Raw genomic sequence first — 23,663 nt, forward strand, 5'->3', positions numbered from 1 at the left:
CAGATAACTAATTAATCTCTGATTAATATTTCTATACCCAAATGGATTCTTACATTAGCAACCAGTTATAATAGCAAATAACCTAGCAATATTTGTACATAAAACATCTCACTGGTTTTGTGACTGGCTGCTACTTGTTACATGTAGGATCCCTCTTTAGGTAGGTATATTTACAAATATTTCCTTTCATTAGAGGCTTTTTCCATTTCAAGCATTGTGATATTACGTGAATTTGACACACAGGACAGATCATTGGGCTTGTCTGTAAAAAGAATTCGGATCTTAATACTAAATATTCTCAGATCTTAAAAATGGAGGCTTCGGACTATTTCTAAAACATCTTTTGTTTTAACAGAGAATGCTTACAGAAACTTTTGAGGCACATTTACAATTTGAAATGAAGGGACTTTTATCAGCTTTTCGCTATAGTAATTATATCTTTCAAAACTCCCTGCATAAGAAAAAAGAGCTAGAGCAAAGCAGGAGATATGGAACTACATTCCAGAGGCAGTATGTATGTATGTGGAGATAATGACTGCACTTTATGGCTGAGGAGGTGTCATCCTTGTTGAGGGCTGGTATCTGTCTGTGGTTGATGAAGAGCAGAGATTGCCTAGGAATCTCCTTGGTTCATTTGAATATTTCCATGTATTATAAATGCAGCCAGAAAATAAAACGCAGGAGTTCTCTGTGCTCACCAGTCATTAGGCATATGAAATGAGGGGTGCTGGTTTTCTGAAATGCAGTAATAGTAGTAGATGAATATGTGATTCTTAGAATTTGGATCCAGTGATGACCATTTTTGGAGTAAGCGTTTAAGTGAAAGAAAATGTAATTTATGCAAGTAAAACATATTTTGTAATACTTGAGCAGTGGTTAATATTGCACTGCTCATGTTTGAAAACCTCTTAGAGTGACTATGGCTTGTAGTTCACACTTAAAAATAAATCTGATGCCTCTGTTCAGCAAATATATTTCTTTAAACCGTTATCTTCTTTAACTTGCCTGCCAGTTTTTTTTTTTTTAGCGTGTTACATTTCCTGTATTCTCAGATTTATACTAAATCCTTCCTACTGTACATCAGATTTGACCCCTGTTGCGGTTCCCTGAGATATCAATATCCCTTTAAGGGTGACGAGATTTTGCCACAACAAGAACAGGCCATCTGCATTCCTGAATGCTCAACAGGGGAAGTGACTGTTTGCCCTGGAGACCTAGATAGCTAAGAGAAGGCTGGAGCTCAGCTTTGAAATGTTAATCTGCTGCTTCTGTCCTTCCAAGATTTTGCCCAGGGAGGCAGTGGGTGGGAAGTTGGTATTAATTTAGAATTTGAAGCTTTGGTGCAATCTGTTACAGTTTTAGCACATTATAAATTGTTTAATATTTAAGGAAGTATTGAAGTTAAGATGGAACTTTGTCCTACTTTCAAAATTGGCAAGAAATATCACCCTGGTTTTGAAGAAGTGCCTAGCCGCCAAGTAAAAATAGTAGTCAGGATCCTCCCTGTGATGAGGAGCTCTGCAAGGTTAATTTTTCAAGGTCCCTTATCATATCCTTGCAGGGAATTTTACTCCCACACAGGAGGCAGGAGGTGTAACCTTCCAGTCTTTGCCATTATCATTTTTACAGGGCCCCAAATTGTACTGCGATCCTCACAGAGACTGGGTCTCTGCCCTTGGGAATTATGCATCTCATTTTAGATAAAAGGAAAATTGGTCTTGGGTTGGGCCACGAGCAGCTTGGGTTCAAATCCCTGTTCTGCCAGATGCATCTTGCCAAACCATCACATCATAACCATTTAAAATGCCGTTGTGTGTCCTCCCTGCCCGCCATGAGAGTAAGCATCTTGCGAGGGCAGAGGTGAGGGAGGGAGAAGGAAGTGCGAGGAACACGGTGCTTGTCATGGCTGTGCTGACATACGCTAGCTGGAAGAGTCTGGAAAATCATAGCTGGGATCAGTGTGTTGCTTAGGGCGCGTCCCACGAGACTACTCATGATGCTCCAGACAACACGTGTGAGTTAGGCAACAAAATTCTGGAATAGGATCTAGAAATATCCCCTCTGCCCAGCTGTTTGTGTAGGGAAGGGATAGGTTAAAGTCCTTCAGGCAAAAATCTGAATGCTCTGTGGACATCAGAGCACACAGCAATGATCTACACAGGACTTCTGTGCTTCATTCAGTATCTGTGAGATGGAGATAATCATTGTCCCTTTTTCTGCCTTAGTTGCTACTGCGATCCTTTGCTGACCTTCTGTACAGTGCCCAGGAGAGCAGACCTTTAGTCTTTAGGTACCAGCGTAGGTGTAATTTGTTCAGTAAGGCAGAAAACTGGAGGGGGAGGCTGTTCAGGCAAGGGCACGTAATGGTGTCTAATTAAATGGCATGCTAATTAAATACTTACCCTTTGGTCATTTCTTGAGCATGATGGAAAAGTGCATCTGTGGCAAGTATCCTCATGGCCTTTGTTAGAGGGGCATCCCTGCTGCCTTTTGAATCACCTTGCCCTACACACTTCTGCTTGCTGAGCTCCCTCGGAGCATGGCTGCAGCTGCCTTCCCTGTCAGCTGCCCATGGCCAACACCACCGCCTGGCAAACCCTCGGTTGCTGGGGCACGTGGGAAGTCCTGCTTGTCGGAGGGGTTTGCTCTGTGCGTGAGACAGCTGATTGTGGTCGTCTGCTCTCAGGAATGCTGCAACAGAGCAGGTCTAATACAAACCTGCCCTTTGCATTTTATTTTTTGCTTCCTTGGTGGTGTGGAATAAGCCATGAGCTTTGCAGCGTGGTGCCGCAGGTGTAGCTTTCCCTCCGTTTAGCCCTTTGTTCCTGTAGTCCTTGGGTGAGATGCTCGGCTAAAGTAAATGGGGGTTTGCGTTACCCTCCATGGAGTTATGCCACGTCCCCTAGCAGAGGCTTCTGCCCCTGTTGCCAGATTTGTGCAGATGCTTCTTTTGTAACTGATGATGATGATACAGGTAGGTGTTCAAAAGAAGGAAATAAATAGGAGAGAGACATGTTTCAGCTAGCGGTGCACTAAAACTGCAGCAAAATACAATGTTTGCTGTCTAGAGAAGGACAAAGTCGATAGGAAACGAAATTTTATTTTCAAGCTTTTAAGGGGATATAACTGTGAAGAATAACACAGCCTTAAAGAAGAAAGCTTGACTGTCCCTGGTGCAGGAAAGTTGTAAACCTTTGAAATAGGGTTTCGTAATGCAACTGCTGAGAGCCATAACTGCAACAACACAGATGCACCTATGGAACGTGTGTGTTAAATAGTTTATATAAGCCAAATTAATCAGGCTGGTGTCTTAGTTAAGCTGACAGAGTGTGTGTCTACGGTCAGGTTAAGGACATATATATTTGCAAGTGATGTGTGTGATTCGGGGTAATTGGGCTGTGTAAGTCTGACAAAGAGAGAGTCTCATTTGATTTCTTCTGTACTTTCAGTCTATCAGTATGTTGTATTTGGTGTTTACATTGGCAGGGAGCAGGTTACGCCCCTTTTACTTAGAGCGAGCAACCCCTTTCTCCCTGTGTAGTCCTATTCATTTTAATAGCACCAGAATAGCGCTTGCCCTGAGTGAGGTGGCAGTGTCTGATCCTGGGATAAAGACTGAGTGAAAACTGTGTTAAGGAATTGTCTGAAAGGTTGTCCAAAATTTGATCTGTAATTACAGCTCGCACAAAGTCAAAGAGTATTTTTTAAAAGAGCATCAATTGTGATTCTGGGAGCAGGCTTTCCTTTGCATATTTTTAGTGTCTATTTGCTATTAATTTAGACTATTCCATAGTCCTGTTTGGGAAGATGGTCAGAGCTCCTGTACAGCTTCAGTTTCTGGAGGGCCTTAATAAACTCTTCTTGGAAGAAACGGACACCCTGTCAATGATTTCTTGCAGTAACGCTCCAGTATTCCCCTGTTAGGTTTATTAGCCAGTTGGTAGGTGGACTGCACGTTTGCAAATACTTGACTGAAATTGTCCCTTTGCCTTTGGAAGTCTGATGAAGGAAAAACTGGCTGCGTTTCGTGGAGGAGGCACCTGCTGTTGCTTCCTAGGAGCTGTCAGGAGGAATCAAAAAGGCTTTTCCTGGAAGTGAGGCGAAGATTGCATTGAAGATTGCTGTCTGCAAGCTTGCCAGCAAGCAGGGTTGTGGGAGAGGACAGCTTTATAGCTCCTCAGCTGTTCCCCCATTTCTGCTGCAGCAGATTTCAAAACGTTTTAATATGCAGCTGAAAGCGGGACTTGCTATTCTTGTGATAATCTGGAGATCAGCTGTGTGTCAGAGTGGTGCACAAGGATAATGAAACTTTTGTAAACTTAAGAAGGTATCACAATCCTAATGGGCCAAGGGAGTCGGCTGTTTGGTGCCTTGTTATTTTTCCTGGTGCCACAGGGAGGTAAGATGGGCCTGGAGACTTGGAGGTGAGATGATAGAGCAGGCTCTGCTCCTCAGTCAGCAGTGAGGCTGGGATGGTGAGGTTGGATAACCTGGTCTTTATCTGAACTTGTCTGACTCTTCCACTGTGCGCGTTCGATCTGATGGGTTTGTATGACGATTTCAGGTGACTTTGGCCAGGTCGCAGATAGCACAGGAATAGCCCCTTGTATACTGTGTCTGTTCTTGGTCTCATCCACAACTTCAGGGGGATGCAGGACGGAGGAAAGATTACAGCATCAGCAGTGAGAGCCGTGAGAGGAGCTGTCATGGTTCAGTACAGACACTGGGACACCATTTGGGTTCACTTTCCTTTCGGTGCATTTGTTCATCCTTATTTCCTCCTCCTCTTTCATCACTTCTTCCCCCACAAATATCTAAAGCTTAAAATAATGTGCTTGCCTTTTATCTGCCAATAGTCTGACACGAAGTAGTTCCTCTTCATAACCATGAATTTATGCTTGGCCTGTTTACTCAGGTGCTAGACAGTATTTCTGGCTGCACAGATGGTGAGTCTAATACAGGCTTCTGGGTTTGACTTTTATGTTTGTTTACATCTTCATGGTACAATAGTTATCCAAAGAGACAAACTGGAAAATTGTGAAGTGCAACCTTGAGCCTAATCCTGAGATGTACAAAGGGCTTGGAAACCCCTGGAGCGCAGACCTGGGACCTGGTGTTGAGTAGCCCCATAAGCACTGTCTGCCTTTCCAGATTAGGTGTTTTTTAACTAACGTAGCCAGTTCATTCATCGTTTGTCCAATACATTACAATGCTCTTGTTGGACAAGTGAAATTTGAGATGTAAAATGCCAGGAATGGGGAAACATGGTGCGTTTGGGGCAGTGGCAGTCTCTGCCCTGTGTCTGCTGGGTCCTGCACGTCCCCATCAACTCTGTGTTAATACAGAGTTTTTTCCTCGTCTGTTTGTGATTTTCTTCTTTTTATCAGGATAAGTGGATTAGAAAGACCAGAGGGAATGAGGAAAAGGTTCCTCTTTGTTAGCCTGGGGAGATGCACGGGTAAATAAATGACTTTGTGCAGATTGAAACACAATGCTTGCTTGGTCAGCTCAGTTTTGCTGAGCAAGTGCAGTGGAAGGTGCCTTAGCTTTGAAGCTGCCAGTGTGGAAGGGAGGTCAGCAGGAGGAGTAAAAGTAAGTCTTACAATGTTAGGGCTTAAAAATAGGGTTAGTGAAGCAGCTTTAAGTCACCCTCTGAGGCTGCCATAACCCTATGGCCTTCTTCCAGTGAGTGCTCTTTCAGTGTTCATCGCTGCGTGGATGGGGCTCCAGAGGACTTGAGGGAGGGCCTTTTCCCAGCACCTCTGCTATGCAATGCCTCTGTGGCTTTTGCCCAGTGATTTTGTTATTTCTGTCTTCATTTGTAAGGAGTCTCCATTTCTGCGTTCTTACTCTGCTTTGGCTTTGAGGTTTATCGGTGGAAAGGATTATATGCACACAAAGTAGCAGTAGTATTATGCAGCAGCTCTTCTGAACAAACATGCACTTTTAGCAATTCCTCAATAATAAACTGTCACACTTCACTGCTGTATGTTTTGTCGGTTATCTAGTGCCAAATGGAGCTGGTCTATCTGTATGTAGTGCGAGGTGATGACGTGTTAACCGTAATGTGGGAAAGAGCAATGACGAGTTCTGCTCATTGTGAGTTTTGCAGTGAGGAAAACAGTTAAAAGTATCTGGTTTGTATTTTCAAAAGTTCTCCAAATCACATGCTTGAAGTTCATTTCCAGAGTTCAGGATTAGAAGGGGAAAAAAAGGTCGTGGGGTCAGAGATAAATAGATTATGATGATGGTGCATGTCTTTAAACAGAAATTAATCTGTGTCTTTTACCTAAATTGCAGAACTTAATACTGAGTTTCTAGACATCATATTTTTTTGTGGGCCAGATCCTTATCTGGCATAAATTCATCTGGTCCAACTCACCTGACTTCATTGGAGTCACGCCATTTTTCTGCTGAATGATTTGCCTTCTGTATTTTAAAAAAATTGCCATATTCATTGAAGTTTGCTGCGGTAGGAGAGATTCTTTCAGTACCCTCTGTGTTAGCCAAGTCTTTTTCCTTGAATAAAAAGTTGATTCATTTCAGAACTTTTTGGTAATAGATGTTTAAAAACTGGAATTTGAGATTGGTATAGCAATTTTTTTGAGAAGCACGTTTAAAACTTAAGTTCTAGGTGTTCTTTTTAAAGTCATCTCCAACAGAATACAAGCTACAGGATAGTTCCCTGTCCCACAGAAATTGTCTGGATGACAGGAAAGAGGAAGTAGTAGAGGAAAAATTGCTGAATTTTGATGTGTTTTTGTGACTCATATTAAACCACTCAGCCTCAATGGGATGTGCCAGGGAATTCTAGGAGAACTGTCAATTGCTGTAGAAACAGGCTCCTCAAAACTTGTTTTTAGTGTTTCATTTTCTTTATGTTTATGTAGAGCCTCATAGGATAATGATATCATATCAGAATATATATATATATATATGTATTTGTATAATATACATATGTAAAAATACACAGTTATGCAATGTGAGTATGTATCCAGTTTATGCAATTTTTTTTTTCATGTATCTAAAAAAAGCTCACTTTTTTCAGGATGGTGAGATCAGTACTGCCAGTGAAATCTACTGTTTTCCTGCATGTGTGTTTGTTCAGTCATTCCTTGTGCTTTGGGTGCAAGCTTTTTGTCCAGTAAAGATGCTTTTTAAGCATCCATTTTATTTAGAGCAGTGTCCTTTCCTGGCGTGGGCAGAGTCATCGTGGCACTGAAGGTTCTGATATCAGGGCGAAGAGGTGGTTAAACTTGTACCTGTGCTGGAGGAACATTGTGTTTTGTGTTCGCCAGAGAAGTGATTTAGTTCGAAATAATGTTAGTCTTTAGAGTTCTGTGGGTTTGTGAGTTCCTGGTAAATCTGCCCATGCTCTGGATTCCTGTTTGGGGGCCGTGCCTGAGGGTGAAAGGGTTCTTTGCGTCTTGCATCAGGGTGAAGGTTCCCTTTGTGATCAGAGCAGCAGCATGGTAAAAAGAAATCCGAAGTCATACACATGGGAAATAAAGTGTAATAGTTTCTTTTGATGCAAACTGATCAATTTCTTGAAAATACATTTTTTTTTTTTTGAGATGATCTTGGTATGCATCATAGAAATATCCAGAGAAACACCAGATAAAAGATAAGACATGAAAAATTGCTTTATGATGTGTGTTAGCTGAGGCTAACACCAGGGCTAATTATCATCTGATGTTAGATCAAGTTTTCTCAACAAGGCAGAAGAGCTGGTTTAAAAACCAAAGTAGAATATGTACATGTGAATTTTTTTTTTTTTTCCTCCCCCCCCCCCCCCCCCCCATCTAAGACCCTTCCATTGCTTGTCTTTTCCCAGGTACCGCTTACAGAAGCAGTGGACCCGGTTGAGCTGGAGGACTACCTTATGACACATCCGATTGCACTGGAGTCCGGACCCCTGAGAGACTTGCTTGAGTTTCCTCCTGATGACATCGAGGTTGTGTACACCCCCCGAGAATGTCGAACGCTTGTGTCGGCTGTGCCTGAAGAGAGGTAGGAGGTGACAGGGTGACTCCTCACTCGAGGGAATTAATTGTGCTGGATTTGGGGATCTGCAAGGCTGAAGCCTGGAATTTTTGTCTGTAAATGCCTGAAAGAGTAAATATAAACCGAAGTGAAAGTATGTATATTTAAGAAGTCATTATCATGTCTGTGATTTTGAAGGTGTTTGTTTTTATTCTTTTAACAGTGAGATGGACCCTCATGTGAGGGACTGTGTAAGAAGTTACACGGAAGACTGGGCAATTGTGAACAGAAAGTGAGTTCCCCTGTGGTATTTGTCAGCTTGATTTCATATTTAAATTTTTGCAGGATGGCTAGCTGGTATGAGGAGGCTCAAAAATTGTTGTCCTGGCTACTGATTCCATGTGCCCTGGCTTTTAGTTGCCCAGCTCAGCTGAACTGATGCTTTGTGTTTAGCTGAAATGATTCTTTGTGTTTTGAAAATTAGATCTCGGACGTCAAAACCCCTTGGGGCATTTTTGAAAATCTAGGACACTTTAGTCAATAGTTGCTCCTTTAGAATGGTAGAGAAATTAGGGAATGTGAACAAGTAAAATTACTTTCAGCCTTTGTTTCTTTCTTTGTTCCATATGTTTTTAGCTCTTTTTAGAGAGAAGTTGCATTAATTTTGTAACAGTGAAAGATTTATGTGCAGGCACAACCACCTAATAGGTAATGTGCCCTCTGCAACATTCATTTGTTCCCAAAGAGACTTTGAGAAAGTACGTAATTTAAACAAATAATAGTTAATATTTGAACTATCACAACATTTATCTAATGAGTGAACAGTTTAGAGAATGTGCATGCATTGATTAATTTATGCAAATTGGCAGGAAGGTTTCTGAGTAGCTTTACTTGGAACATACACTCTCTCGCATGATTGAAAGTCTGATGACTTCAAGAACTACTGTCAAGAAGTAGTGATCCATGTGATGTGCATCCCCTACAAATGACTTGACTACAGCTAAAGCTCTGCCCTTGTGGCAGTTGCTACAATTCACTGGTTTAATGTTGTCCTGAGAACCACTTCAGGGGATGCTGAAGGTATGCTTTGCAGTGCTTAGATGACCTAATAAAAATGTGGTTTGTAATCTCATTCTAAAAAAAAAAAAACTAGAAAGAAAACCGAGAGAGAGAGAAACATGCTTTATTAACTCCCAGCTTTTGTGGGCAAAGTCTAGAAGGCGCAGTGTGTCCCACCCAGCCAGCACATCTCTTGGTTTCTCAGTGACTTTCACTGGTATCTGGAATACCTGGCTGTGATTCCTGCACTGAGGAGGTTAAGTTGGAGACGGTAGAGCTTTCTGTCCTGTGCAGATCAGCTGCAGGTTGCGTTCTGTGTCGGGGAACGCATGAAGCTATCAAAGTTGCATGAGTGGGTTGAGGGTGTGCTGAGTGATTGTTGAACTACAGTCAAAGGTTTTCCTGCCCCTTCAGAGAAGGAGAGGCACTACCATAAATTCGTAGCAGTTTTTACTTGGATAAAATCATGGCGGTGAACTGGGTAGAAACAGAAGGGTTACTGCTGGAGCAGAGGAAGGGCCCTAAAGCCTGGCTGGGAAGGATTGAACTGTTTTTCAAGTAAGGATAGTAACAAGTTTCTCTTAATCCATCCTACTGGATGGTTACAAGTGCTTTGGCTAGCTCTGGGGGCAAAAAATCCAGCTCTTCTAGCTTTAGAAGAACATGACGTCTGATGTGCCATCCTTCTCTCTCCCCCGTCCCAGGGGAAATAATCTTTATTTCAACCTCTGTCTACAGTTCTTTGTAACCAAAATGTTTTTGGGGGCAGACAAATCCATCCATTCAGTGATTACTTTAACGGTATTGGAAAAGGTAGATAAGTTCTCTTCACTGGCCTGAAAAAAACAATTACATATTCTTATTTCAACCTTATGGCATAATTTATGTATGCTAGACTGATGGTGGCAATGATCACAGACATCTCTGAAGTCAGGTCTGATTTAGAATGAATTTGTGCTTGTTCGTGGGGCTGTGATTGAAATGCAGACATCCAGGTGAGGATTATACGGATAGTTCAGCTCTCAGGAATTATAACCTAGTGAGGAAAGTGCTTTCCTCCTTTTTCTCCTCCCTTTCATTATTCACTGCTAGCACATCCACGGTTTTCACATGTCTGTACATCCTTTTGTGGTAACTTTAGTAACAGGGCAGGATAAGAACAATTAATTATAGACGTGACCCCAGCACTACTTCGGGAACTGACTTAGAGTGCGTATTATAAGGAGACTATGGCTCTGGCCGTATGTGTGTGTAAATATAGATGTAGTGCCATTTGGTATCCAAAAATTTGTTAGTCAAAGCGGTCTGATCTTGTCAGCAACAGTAGACAGACTGTTTACTAGCAAGCTCTCTTACACCCTGGAAAGCTCTAAAGGACCCAGTTCTGTTTATAAAGATGCTATGGGAAGATGCTCATTTTAGCTGGGGTCGGAAAGTCATATGTTTTCCAGAGGTGCTGAGGGCTTCTTCGCTTCATGCAGTCCTACCTGAAGCTGGTGTTTTGGTTTTAAAGGTATTAATATTGTCTGCTCCAAGTCAGTTCTTGCTGTGGCAGAACCACTGGCCTTCCATCCTCATGTTCTTGGCCTGTTTTAAGCTTGACATCACAATTGCACATTTTATGATGACCTTAATTGGCCATTGATAATACTTCTTTTGACATCACCCAGGGTTGCTTTATAGATGAACAGAGTCACATTGTAGTACTGGAATACTGGTTGTTGGATTATTACCCAGCTACAGTGGAGGGTGACTGGAAATACTGTTTGCAGAGAGCAGTTTATGCTTTGAGAGGACCCACACTGATAATACTAGGTTTGTTCTGTAATTCTGCTTCTGGGTTTGGGGTCAAAAAGGATGCTAAGGGGGCATTTGAAATACTTTGTTTTCAGATATCACAAGCTGGGAACTGGATTTAATCCCAACACCTCAGACAAACAGAAGGAGAGGCAAAAGGGGCTCCCCAAACAGATCTTTGAGTCTGATGAAGCTCCAGATGGCAACAGTTACCAGGATGAACAAGTAATGTACCTTTAAAACCTTGCTACATAAAACCTAATTTATAGTCGCATTTTAAAAGTGCAGTCCCTTTCCCATTGTAAGTTGCTTTTAATTTGTTGAATCTCAGGATGACCTTAAACGACGTTCAATGTCGATTGATGATACTCCCCGGGGCAGCTGGGCATGCAGTATTTTTGATCTGAAGAACTCCCTTCCAGATGCCCTTCTCCCAAACCTTCTGGACCGAACCCCAAATGAAGAGATTGACCACCACAATGAAGATCAGAGGAAGTCCAGTAGGCATAAGGAGCTTTTTGCACTACATCCAGCACCAGATGAGGTATTTTTATATACGTGTGGGTGAGACTAAAAAAGTGAAGGATACAGGGAATGTGAAAATTGTCAGTCTGCCACAGATTTAAAGGAGTTAAGGTCACTTATGTTTAATATCCATGAGAACCTTAGCTATTTTGCGGGTTGCATGTTTTTTAGAATGTTTTCTTTCCATAGATATTACTTGCTGAAGGTTGGTTTTCCTTTATGGTTATGCAATCCCCTATAATGTAGCAACATTAAAGGGATTTAATTTAGCATATTTATAGCTGCTGCTGAATGCAGCGTGCTGGTAAGCCTTGGATTAAATTGGTGCTAGTGCCTTAGAGAAAAATGTGATACATGTGTTTGCTCCATAATGGTATTAGTGGTTTGTACAAGTGTCGTGTCTCTACATTGCTGTTCCTGTGACAAATTTCAGGAGGAGCCTATCGAACGACTTAGTGTCCCTGAAGTACCCAAAGAACACTTTGGCCAAAGACTCCTGGTGAAGTGTTTGTCCCTTAAGTAAGTATCACTCCAACAGACAGCTGCATTACAGAAATTGAGAATTTAAATCTGCTGTTGTATCCACGTGCATCTGGAATAACTCTGCTGCCTTGTTTATTACCCTTGGAGGGATGTAACATTGTTTGGTTGGTCATAGGCTTAAAGGTTAGTTCTATAAAGGATAAGTTACACAGTACTGTGCATCAGACAGTTTTATCTTCAAGACTTTCTTTAGTGGTGTGATATAGAAAGTATTCACCTTCCTTGTTTTTTCTCTGCATTGCTTTTCAGGCAGTCTGTAGCTATACCTGTTCCATGTTACTAGCATGCATGCTTCACTGCGCTTGTTCAGGGCTCTGAAGTTGGCCAGTCGTTGCTGTTCAGCTCTGCAACAAGGATGTTTAAGTGGGGGAAAAAAAAAAGATTAAAAATGCTTAAGCCTTAAAACATAAGATAACCAAAGATTTGCCGAAGTTTAGGCTCAACAACCTTGACTGTGTCCCTTTAAGAGTGAAGACTTTATATACTTAGCAAGCATTAACTGGAGGAATAGAAACCTGTTAAACAAGTTTAATGAAGTGGAGCTCCTGAATATAGGGTTACCTGCAGCTGGTTCATTGCCTATAACTCTTCTCTAATAACACAAGGTAAAATTTTACTGTTATTCCCTTGGAGAAATAAAGTACAAAACTGATTTTCCACACTGCTGTATTCATCTTCTGTGTCCTCAGTTAGGTCAACCCTTCTTATTAGAGCGCTCCAGTTAGACTACATTGAGGCTCATAACTGAGATATATGTGGGGGACATATCTCCTGCCGTAGAGTACTCCAGGACCTAATACAGCCATAGAGATGAACTGATTTTGCAGCCTTTTATGAACTGGAACAACATAATATGCTGTAGCAGTGGAGCTTCCTCTCCAAAGGATGGTGTCTTTAGCATAAATAAGTTAGCTGCTGGAAATTAATGATTTCTGCTATTTAAGCATCTCTTACTGACTGTAAATTTGTAGCAAATCTGCCCAATTACATGCTTGTTTGTGTACCAAAGTAATCTCTGAAACTGTACTTAAAGTTGTAATAGCGAGCATCCAAGATCGTGCTATCTTAGTGGCACAAAAAGAAGTATGTAGTCTCTTCCCCAGGGAGAAGGCTAAAATGACCTAAGCAGCGTCATTTTCAGGTTAATCTCGCCTTTGTTGCAAAACTAGACAAAATACCTGTTTGGTGATGCAGTCCTGTATGTTGTTCTCCCTGTTGGCAGAAAGAGTTCCAGGCTGAAAAGCTGAGAGCTCTGTGCAAGGACCGGGTGCATGGGGATATCCCACTGTGGATTGGGCATTAATTGCATGGGGAGGCCGTGCAGGCAGGAGAATGGCATTTCAGCCCCTGCTCACTTTGGTGTAGGGACAGGTTTTGAATGTTTTTTAATTTCTTTAACTTCCCAGGTGACTTAACAATAAGTTTAGCTCTATTTGGTAGGTCATTGTTTTCATTGGAAGTGTTTCAATTAGCATAAATACTTGATAACAGTTACTCTGAAAAACTGACGCCTTTCTGAGAGAGTTTTTAAGACATTGGTATTTTCTGACAAAAGTTGAATGTTGAAAATTACCAAAATAGCTGTTCCCGACTCTCCAGAGGAAGGAGCTTTCTGGTCAGTAATGCTGAGAGGAGCAGTTGGCCATTTAGCTGTATCAACAGGTCAGGATAGTAAATTAGCACATAGGACAGCTTCTCAAGGTAATCAGAGAAGCTATTAGGTTGCTTTGATTAGTTTTCAAATGACACTTGAAGAAGCTAAAAGCATTTATAGAAGTATGCTTTATGTCCTGTGACCCTAATCCCAACCTTTCTGTTGGGTCATGTGGTCGGTTGACCCTGGCTGGACACCAGCTGCCCACCAAAGCTGCTCCACCTCCTCAGCTGGACAGGGGAGAGAAAATATAACGAAAAGCTTGTGGGTCGAGATCAGGACAGGGAGAGAACATTCACCAATTAACGTCACGGGCAAAACAGACTCAACTGGGGGAAATTAGTTTTAATTTATTACCAATCAAATCAGAGTAGGCTAATGAGATACAAAAACTAAATCTTAAACCACCTTCCCTCCACCCCTCCCTTCTTCCCAGGCTTAACTTCACTCCTGAGTTCTCTCCCTCCTCCCGCCCAGCGGCGCAGGGGGACGGGGAATGGGGGTTGCGGTCAGTTCATCACACGTTGTCTCTGCTGCTCCTTCCTCCTCAGGAGGAGGACTCCTCACACTCTTCCCCTGCTCCAGCATGGGGTCCCTCCCACAGGAGACAGTTCTCCATGAACTTCTCCAACGTGAGTCCTTCCCATGGGCTACAGTTCTTCACGAACTGCTTCAGTGTGGGTCCCTTCCACAGGGTCACAAGTCCTTCCAGCAAACCTGCTCCAGGGTGGGCTCCTCTCTCCACGGGTCCGCAGGTCCTGCCAGGAGCCTGCTCCAGCACAGGCTTCCCACAGGGTCACAGCCTCCTTTGGGCATCCACCTGTTCCGGCGTGAGATCCTCCATGGACTGCAGGTGGTTATCTGCTCCACTGTTAACCTCCGTGGGCTGCACGGGGCAGCCTGCCTCACCATGGTCTTCACCACGGGCTGCAGGGGAATCTCTGCTCCGGCGCCTGGAGCACCTCCTCCCCCTCCTTCTTCATTGACCTTGGTGTCTGCAGAGTTGTTCCTGTCACATATTCTCACTCCTCTCTCTGGTTGCAGTTGCTGTTGCACAGAAACTTTTTCCCCTTCTTAAATATGTTATCACAGAGGCATTACCACCATCACTGATTGTCTCAGCCTTGGCCAGCGGCGGGTCCGTCTCAGAGCTGGCTGGCATTGACGCTATCAGACATAGGGGAAGCTTCTAGCAGCTTCTCACAGAAGCCACTCCTGTAGCCCCCCTGCTACAAAAACCTTGCCACACAAGCCCAGTACAGGTCAATGAGTTGAAATGGGTTTTAGAAGGTCCAGGGAGCACCAATGTTTGTCCTCATGGAAGGGAGCAGGGGCGATGCAGAGGAAGCAGGACAGGAAAGGAGTGGGTAGAAAATTGGGGAGCGAGACCTCCCTTTTCAGCAGGAGCAAGCCCATAGATTGGCTCAGCTGTACCTGACATCTCAGCTTCACAGTGGTCGGCCGTCACCTTACTCAGGAAGGATTTGGGGAGGGGGTAGGTTAGTCTTTCTTACAAAATGCAAGTCAACTGATTTTATGTGTGTGTTTCTTTCCAGATTTGAAATCGAAATTGAGCCCATTTTTGCAAGTTTGGCTTTGTATGATGTTAAAGAAAAGAAGAAGGTAGGTTTTTAATCACTCGAGTGATGACATTTCCACTGAGGCAGTACAAACCTGTATTTTTTAAAAAAAGGGGAGGAATTAATTCTGGAAACAAACCTTTATGAAGACAGTGACATACAAGTGGTTGAAAGAACGATGAAGGCATTTCACGAACCATCTTGTGTGTTCCTCTTCTGCTTAGTAAAACAGTTGAAGTATAACCGCTTTTCTAAAAATATTATCTAATATGTGAGTGCCTGAAATCAGAATTTATATATTGTCCAATCTTGGCTTTCAAAAGTCTCTTCCCCAGAGAGAACTTACGTAACTGAAACCTTTTATTTAGATTAAGTTTTTATGACTTTCTTAATCTCTTTTTCGTGATTCAACATGGTATGTGTCCAAGTAATATTTTAATAATGCACAAGAAAGTCATACATGCTAGAATTGCTAAAATCAAAACAAAACTGAGGAGTCTTTTCAAGATCTAAGTTACAGGAAATGCAAAATACATGTATTCCCCTATTTATGTTCTGTATTTAATATTTGAAGAGTCTCTTAGTTTTTCTAATTCAAGATATTAGCAGTAGTAGAGAGAAAAATGTTAAAAATATGCATTTTGACATTTATCTCTTTAAGACTTGAATTTAATGCATTGAGTTTTAAGTTATGTAGATGAGAGTATGTAGAATATTATGTGAACTTTGTTAATATTTAAATCACATTTCATAAGCCAATTTTATCATCTCATTACTCCATTTTTTTTCCTCTAACGTAGTAAGTTCTTTAGTGACCTCTGGTGTTGATAACCAGCTCACATTCATTTTGGCTTTGAAGCCTTGATACGGTCGAGGATTTGGTGTTTCAGCATAGAAAGCTCAGTGTCTGTCTTTCAAGATATGTTGTTTTTTCTTTTTCTGTGAGTGATCTTAAAGATCATTTTCTATTTTGATACTTTGATATTTTCAATTCAGATAGCAATTGTAATTCCTAGTCCTGTGATGGAACTACATACCTTACAGGAGCTGGAGGAAATTTTATAGGTAGTGTGTATTGTTTGCTCCATTTCCTTTCTCCTTTCCCACTGTCCTGCCTTGATTTCTTAATGAAAAGGCCTTTTTGTTTTTCTTTTTATACATGGTTTGAAAGGAGGCATTGTTGGTAGTTTTTTTACTCGTGTTTTGAAATTGTGTGTTGTGTTTATGAAGAGTTTACCAAAATTAAAAAGTATAACTAATGCTTGAAGCTACCCAACTTTTTCCTTAGATTTCAGAAAATTTCTACTTTGATTTAAACTCTGAACAAATGAAGGGAATGCTTCGTCCACATGTCCCCCCTGCTGCTATATCCACGCTGGCCAGATCTGCTATCTTTTCTATCACTTATCCCTCTCAAGATGTCTTTCTGGTAATAAAGGTAAGAAATGCCAGAGAAATTTAAATTATTATTATCTCTTGTTTTCTATTTGAAATAAAATACAAAACAAGTCTGGCTAACTAGTTGACTTCTTGTTTACATTTGGAGGGCAGAATTCTATTCTCAAAAGTGTAAACACCAGCACCACAGAATTCTGTTTCATTTCTGATATTCTCACTTAGTATGTTAAGTTCCTTTGTAAAAGAAACAGTGGAAATATGCATTGTTCTATTATTGAAAAACTGAAAAGAACGCAAAGGTTTGCTTGATATAGAGCAGCTTTCTGGGCCTTGACCTTGGTTTTCATATGAAACAATGTGCTGACTCCTTAAGGTGATAGATAAGTGAGTGATTTAAAAATATATATTGATCGGACTCTCATTTCAAAAATGATACATGCCCTTAAGCCAGATTTTCAAATGCCTTTACGAATTGAAGTTGCTGAGAGCGAGATGCATAACTGAAACAAAATGCCACGTTGGTCACTCCTGGAATAAAGTATGCAAAGATAAAAGTTATTTTCTCTTCTTTCATTTGATTCAGTGAGAGCACAAATATTACTAGTTCAGACTGACATTTGAATTGGGTTTTTTTGGCTGGTCTCTGCATAAAAATCATCCTGTTGTGAAAAGGGGAGTTCAATACATGCTTTCAGTTCACAGGCAATGGTTACATTGCCTGCTAGCTAAGTGCTGTATTTTGAGAACCCTGTTGATTGAGGTTTGTGCAAGTTCTTCATTAACTGCTTCTTACATGAGGAATAAGCTTTTGAAAATTAATTAAGGCTTTGTGGCATGACAAAACAGTTCCAGGTGAGAATAAGGCTTTCAGTAGTGTTGAAGCATATTCTGATCTCCAATTTTTGGTATGATTTTCTGAATTCCTTCTAAAAATCATGTTTTGCCTGTGTAGACATATTCAATCTTCTGATTTTTACAAGATATGAGGAAGAGAGAACCCCATATTTATGAGATGGGGATCTGTCCAAAAGAGCTTGGGACTGCATGCTAGTGCTTGTAAAACCAGTGATCCAGGAGGAGCTGGTGACTTAGGTGATTTTTTGATTTGATGATGAAAAGGATATAGTCAGGGATAAATAAGACAGATGCATAGCATGCCTTACTGGGTGAATTTTCACATGGGTCTTACTCACTGGGAAACCACTTTTCGGACAGCTAGTATTGCTAGCATAAACTCGGCAGGGAGTGCAAGATTTGATGGGAAGCAGTTTTGTTCTTTATATTGTCGTAGCCTCTTGGAGTTCTACTTATAGACAAGTACGAATGGCACTTTATAAGCATGGGAGAAGTTTAAAGATATTCTAATCTAGTAACAGCGTGTGCACAGTAGCGGGTGTGGGAGGGAGGGCCAGGATGCTTCTGAAAGAAACAGTCTTCATGCATGTGGTAGGGAAGATATTTCTATTAGAAACTGAGTGTTAAGCAGTTTTGTGTTCAAGAGGTGTTGACTTACTTGGAGACTTCAGAAGCAAACATCTACTCTTTGGCTAATTTTAATTATTTTGATTATTTCATTATTTGATTTGAAAATACATTGATTTAAAATAGTGCTAGTTTTAGCTGAGTGCATCCGAGTTACCTTTTTCTGCTGCTACAATAGGTCCTTCATATGGAGAACAGAAATAAGAACGGAATTCTGAAAACGGTGATGCTGAAGACAGTGTAAGCTGTCTTTAAGACCTTAAAAATGAGCTGAAAGTGGCTCTAGAACAGATCAAACCAAAATGAAGTGGTATATGTTCCCTTTGAACCTATATTTTACATCTGTGATTCAGTTATAGCTGGAGATCTGGGAACTTAATGACTCTAACAACTTGAGTGCAGTGCTTGTTCCCTGACTCACAAAGGGAAATCAAGCTTTAAGTCTTTCGAAAGAATGTGTTTGCTTCCTAGTGTTTGTTTAATTTAACGATCCTTGCTGGATACATGTCCTTATAATGGTTCATTTTCCCTTCTCAGCTGGAAAAAGTATTACAGCAGGGAGATATTGGGGAGTGTGCAGAGCCGTATATGATTTTTAAAGAATCTGATGCAGCAAAGGTAAGAATTTTTTTGATATTCTGATTAAATTTGTCTACAAGTGCTTTAAGGCATTTTGATATTAACAAATGAAACGTACATTATTTTCTTTTACCTTGGACTTAACAGCTATTGATACTGTTCCTGTTGTTAAAAGGATCCATTTTTTAATTAAGAATCTAGTCAAATTCTAAAGGCCAAAGAAGAGTCAAAGACCCTTGAATCTTGATGCCTTATTGGGGTAGAGTAGTTAAAGGTCATCAGTTTTTGTAGCTGACATGGGAGACGTGTGGTTACCATCAAGCTCAGTCGTCTGTGATTCCCTGTCCCAAAGGATCAGCTCTGTGCTTATAGCTGGGTCAAGTAAAGGCAGCCTTTGATGTGAATTTGCAGTAAAATTTCAACTTTTCCATTGCTTCTGCAGCTTAACCCCATCACAGTACCTCTGCCTTCCTCCAGAAGGGTTAGAAAGTGGATGAAATACGTTAACAGGAGATTCTCCGTCAGGCCTGGTTTTGAATTGCAGTGCATTTCTGGTTCTTTTTTTCTGCTATTTTCTGCTGATTTTTCTTTTTCCTAATATTGTAAAGAAGGCCCACACTCAACAGCAGGATAAAGCTGTCCTTTTTACATATAGTAAGGGTAGATTTAAAATTTTATACTTTAGTGTTTGTTTTTTCCATTAACAATGTCCCTTTTAATTCCTGCCTTCAGCAGTTTGGGCATTGTCCTCGAAAGTGTAGTGGATGGCATGGACCTGCCCCAGTTTGACTGATTCTTTGTCTTTCCCACACATGTTTAAACGCATCCTGTCTCCTTGCTGTAGAAGCCCTTTGCTGAGGATGAAAAGCAGAGGTTTCCCCACAGAGAAGAATGCCATCTTATTCCCTGCCGTTGGCAGCTGGTTGCTCATTGAAGTGTATCAGAGTCTGGGTGGGAACTGCAGGTTTGGTAGGTTGAGGAACAAACGGGAATGCTGGAAGCACCTGCAGAATTTGGTGGCACCTGGACTACGACCTTTCCTCAGTCTTTTCCCCCACAGGCTGCCATTTGTTTTTCTCCAACACAAAGTGGCTATAGAATAGCCAGTCACTGATTTTATTGTTACTTAAGCTAAGTATGTTATTTTACAACTCTGGTTTGTAAGACGTACAAGAGAGCTTGAAAAGGAAACCTTGTGTACATGGCATGTGAAACAGTGCTTTTGAGCCTCAGAAATGGTTCCTAATTTAACGTACAGTTGGGTTGAGCCAAGTGAACATTAAAAGGTAATAGTGAGGACTGAATGAAGGAAAAAACTCAAGAGATGCCAGCCCTTAATCCTGTGATTAAGAGGCTTTCCATTATGCTTTTTTCAAAGGAGCTGGGATGTTGATTTGTTAGTTTTGATCAAACTAACAAAGTTTTGCCTTCCTAAAGTTCTAATATATTTTTGGTGGAAGAAGTTCACATTTTTTGTCTATCTCTGTCTTTATATCACTGCACCACAATATGAAAAATGGATATCTTTCACCTCAGGTATATAGATAACAAAAGTAAAAAACTGCATTTCCTGTGATCAGTAAGTTGACATGTGCGTAAGTGAAATTTTGGAATTGGATTTGCAGGATGCTTGGGAATGTAGGTGAAAAGGTGATTTTTCAAGGTTTCCTTCCCAGCAAGGTGCATAAGCATGTCCTGAACTAGAAGGGTGTGAGCAACAGAGTGCTCTCTGTTGTTATCCAGCCCCCTGTCTGGGGACTTCTTAAAGGCCTGCAGGTAACAACCATTCTAAAGCAAAACATTACTCTTTAATACGCAGAATTATGGAAAAGTCCTCCCTTATTCCTTTTTTTGGTCAATAAAATGAGTATGATATTGTTTATTTGAGGAATGTTTTCAGTTTCCTATGCAACTCCAGATGATCTGAGCACCTGCTGCATGTGATCACATTAAGAAAGGCCATTTCAGACTTCACAGAGTAAAATTCAGCTTTTCTTGAAAGGGCAGTGTGCAGATGAGCTCACTGGGTTTTGACAGGCTGTTTGGGAGGCTTAAGAGCATGAAGCCAGCTGCTTTGACTATCAGGCTGTCCTCTGTCTGGTACTGTTGGCCTGATGGTAGTTTTGTGAAGCAGAAGTCTGATTGCCTAGCATTTAGTGAGCCTCCTCTAGAAGGTGCTATTGAAGCACAAAATCATGCAAGTTAGAAAAGATACCATTGCTACTTGCTGATTTTGCTAAATGAACCTTTGTTCCTATTCCTCTCCTTTTAATCTCTTGGATTGAATATCTTCACAGAACAAGGAAAAGTTGGAAAAACTGAAATGCCAGGCAGAGCAGTTTTGCCAAAGACTAGGCAAGTATCGAATGCCTTTTGCCTGGACAGCCATTCATTTAATGAACATCGTGAGCAGCGCTGGAAGTTTGGAAAGAGATTCCACAGAAGTAGAAGTTGGCACAGGAGGTACAGTATCTGGCATCTGCATGAGGGAATGTGGACAAATCCAGAGTTTACTGAAGTCTTGATTCATGCCCTGTATCTGCCATTGCTCCTTTTATCGCTTTTGTCCCCCTGCCCTAGGCTTTCTGATAGTCTTGGGTCATGGTTGAAATAAAACAGAAAAGTCCATGATAACAAATGGATTTATCTTTCAAGGATTTTACAAGCAAACCATCTGTTATATTATTTAAAACCAGGCTTCAAAGACTAAGAGAGCATTACAGGCTGATGAACATTTTACAAAGGAGTGGATTAATCTTTGTGAACCACACAGCTCATCTGAAACTGCTCTTCAGCATCCCCAAAACTGCCAACTTCATCATCTTTCAGAGCAAGAGAAATACATAAATCTCCACACAATAAAGACTTTTATAATAGCAGTAAGGCACTGGGGTGAGGTTGCTGTCAGAGGAGCAGTAGTAGTCAGCTGTGCTTCATAGCCTCCTGATGCCTCAGGAGTGTGATTGTCTTAGCATAACCACCTCTTCTGTCACACTTACTGTATAATTTCCAAAAGCAGCAGCTTCTTCTTGTATAGAAAATCCTGGTTGGAACAAAAGTAGGCTCTTGGACAATTGTTTTTCTTCTTTTTTTTTTTAAATTCCTCCCTCTTTTTATTTTTTGAAGAACGTAAAGGATCATGGTCGGAGAGGCGGAATTCCAGTATTGTCGGGAGGCGTTCATTAGAGAGAACCACAAGTGGGGATGAGGCTTGCAATTTGACCAGTTTTAGACCAGCTACTCTGACAGTGACAAACTTCTTTAAACAGGTATTGTATGAAGCTATCTAATTAAGGAGTTGCTCATTGGACAGAGTGATTTGATCACATGAAGTCAGTTTAGACCCGAATGATTAATTTGTGATGCTTTCAATGCAGGTAATGTCTGTTCCCTGATCACAGGATATCTTTGAACAGCATGCAGTGGGTTTATTATATCATGTGCTTAATTCTGCCAGCAGTGGGTCCACAGTCGTTTGGTGGATTCTTTCAATCAGTTTACTGTGAATAATTACATTATGGAATTTGAAATTATTAGCTAGTTTTGACTTGAATGATAAAGTGGCATTATGGCACAGTGACTTAACTACTTTAACTAATAGAACTGGGTCTCCCCAAGAGAATATCAGTTTATTTTGCTCCAGATTTTTCTAACATGCATTGGAAAAATCACTGGTCAACATATTTAGGAAAATGCTCATAGAAGCAAGTTCACAAAAACTGAGGATAACTTCTTTGAGTTAATGTGTGCCAAAAAGTATTCTAGATGTTTGTCCTAGTCTAGGAGTTGTGTAGCCTTTATCATAATGGTCAGTTGACTCCTTTGGTTTCATGGGGTGATAGAGAATTCTGTTGAAACATCAGCAGGCTCAGAACCAGGTTCATCAATGTGATTTGAGGTTGGCGTTAGTTCCCTGGACACATCCAGGGATGCCTGAGAAAACAAAGCATTTCACTCTGGATGCTGCTTTACTGAGTGGCAGCTCTTCTTAGCCAGAGCTTGGGATTTTCCTGAGAAGCAGTAGAAAACATGATTAAACAGAATAAAATTTTTAGTTAAGCTTAGAAAATGGTTTCAGTTCATTAATTTTTGCTAAGATTTGCTTAATGCCACATCTGGTTCAGGAAAATTGTTATTTGAATGTCACCTTTGTGTATAAAAAGGGATTTAATAGTGAGCAACCAGATATTTTTTGGACTGATTCCTCGATTATTGGGAATACAAAGATTTAGATACTATATATTGAAAGTTGGTTACACTCTTTTTTTTTTCCCCTGATTGTTTTGGTTGTGTGCCACTTTCACTGTAGGTAGCCATCCAAAGTGCTTTTAAATGCAGTAGGGTAAATAAGGAGAAATGTCATCAAGGGCATGAATGGTGCAAACCATGCGTAAGTGGAGGGTAACTCATGCCTCTCGTGCTCTGTGCTTTCATGAAACTCAGTATGACTGTAGTTGGGCTCTGGGAATGGTATCTCTGGGGTCTCAGTGACACAGAGCAGCGCAGGGAGTTCCTTTTACTTGGGGTGTTAATAAAATCCAGTTCTGTAACATATTCACCCAAGATGTAGAAAGTAAGAAAAAAAATCTATTATAGCACTGCTAATGCAGCCATTCCACTGATCACGTTCTGCAGCCCTCTTTGTAATATACACCAGTTCACTAAGTTAGTAATGATTTACAAAAGCATATATTTATTTACTTTGTTGAGGTTGTTTTCACTTGACAACTTTGAAACAGCTTGTTTTATTAATTTATCCTTTAAAAATTGCTGAACATTGATTTAAGATTTTAAGTTTCTAATTCTTCTGTATCTTTTAATTGTTATCTTCCCTTCCTTTTCTCCCCTTGAGTACAATTAATTGAATACCACCCAGCATTTTTCTCCTTCCATTTGCTTCTTTTTTCATATTGTGATTTATTACCTTTATTATCAGATATCTTCTGCTTTTGGATAGTTAGAGGGTGGCAGAGTCACATTTTTTATAATGTTTCCAAAATTAATGAAATTCTGAGCTCCTAGAATGTGGCGCAAGGAAGACTGACAACAGACTCCTTCCACTT

General features: G+C 40.9%; 1 protein-coding gene across 1 annotated transcript in view; it reads left to right on the top strand.

Annotated features, from left to right (window-relative positions):
* The window catches only part of DOCK7 (dedicator of cytokinesis 7), a 109,163-nt gene that overhangs the window by 16,985 nt on the left and 68,515 nt on the right, over nt 1-23,663 (top strand). Inside the window, exons 3-12 of the mRNA XM_082313433.1 lie at nt 7,835-8,010; nt 8,207-8,275; nt 10,935-11,064; nt 11,171-11,383; nt 11,798-11,883; nt 15,118-15,184; nt 16,430-16,579; nt 18,559-18,639; nt 20,898-21,063; nt 21,727-21,869. Coding sequence (XP_082169559.1) covers nt 7,835-8,010; nt 8,207-8,275; nt 10,935-11,064; nt 11,171-11,383; nt 11,798-11,883; nt 15,118-15,184; nt 16,430-16,579; nt 18,559-18,639; nt 20,898-21,063; nt 21,727-21,869 — 1,281 coding nt within the window. The remainder of the gene's footprint in view (nt 1-7,834; nt 8,011-8,206; nt 8,276-10,934; nt 11,065-11,170; nt 11,384-11,797; nt 11,884-15,117; nt 15,185-16,429; nt 16,580-18,558; nt 18,640-20,897; nt 21,064-21,726; nt 21,870-23,663) is intronic.

The sequence above is a fragment of the Platalea leucorodia genome, assembly GCF_965183815.1.
Source record: "Platalea leucorodia genome assembly, chromosome: 5".
Classification (NCBI taxonomy): Eukaryota; Metazoa; Chordata; class Aves; order Pelecaniformes; family Threskiornithidae; genus Platalea; species Platalea leucorodia.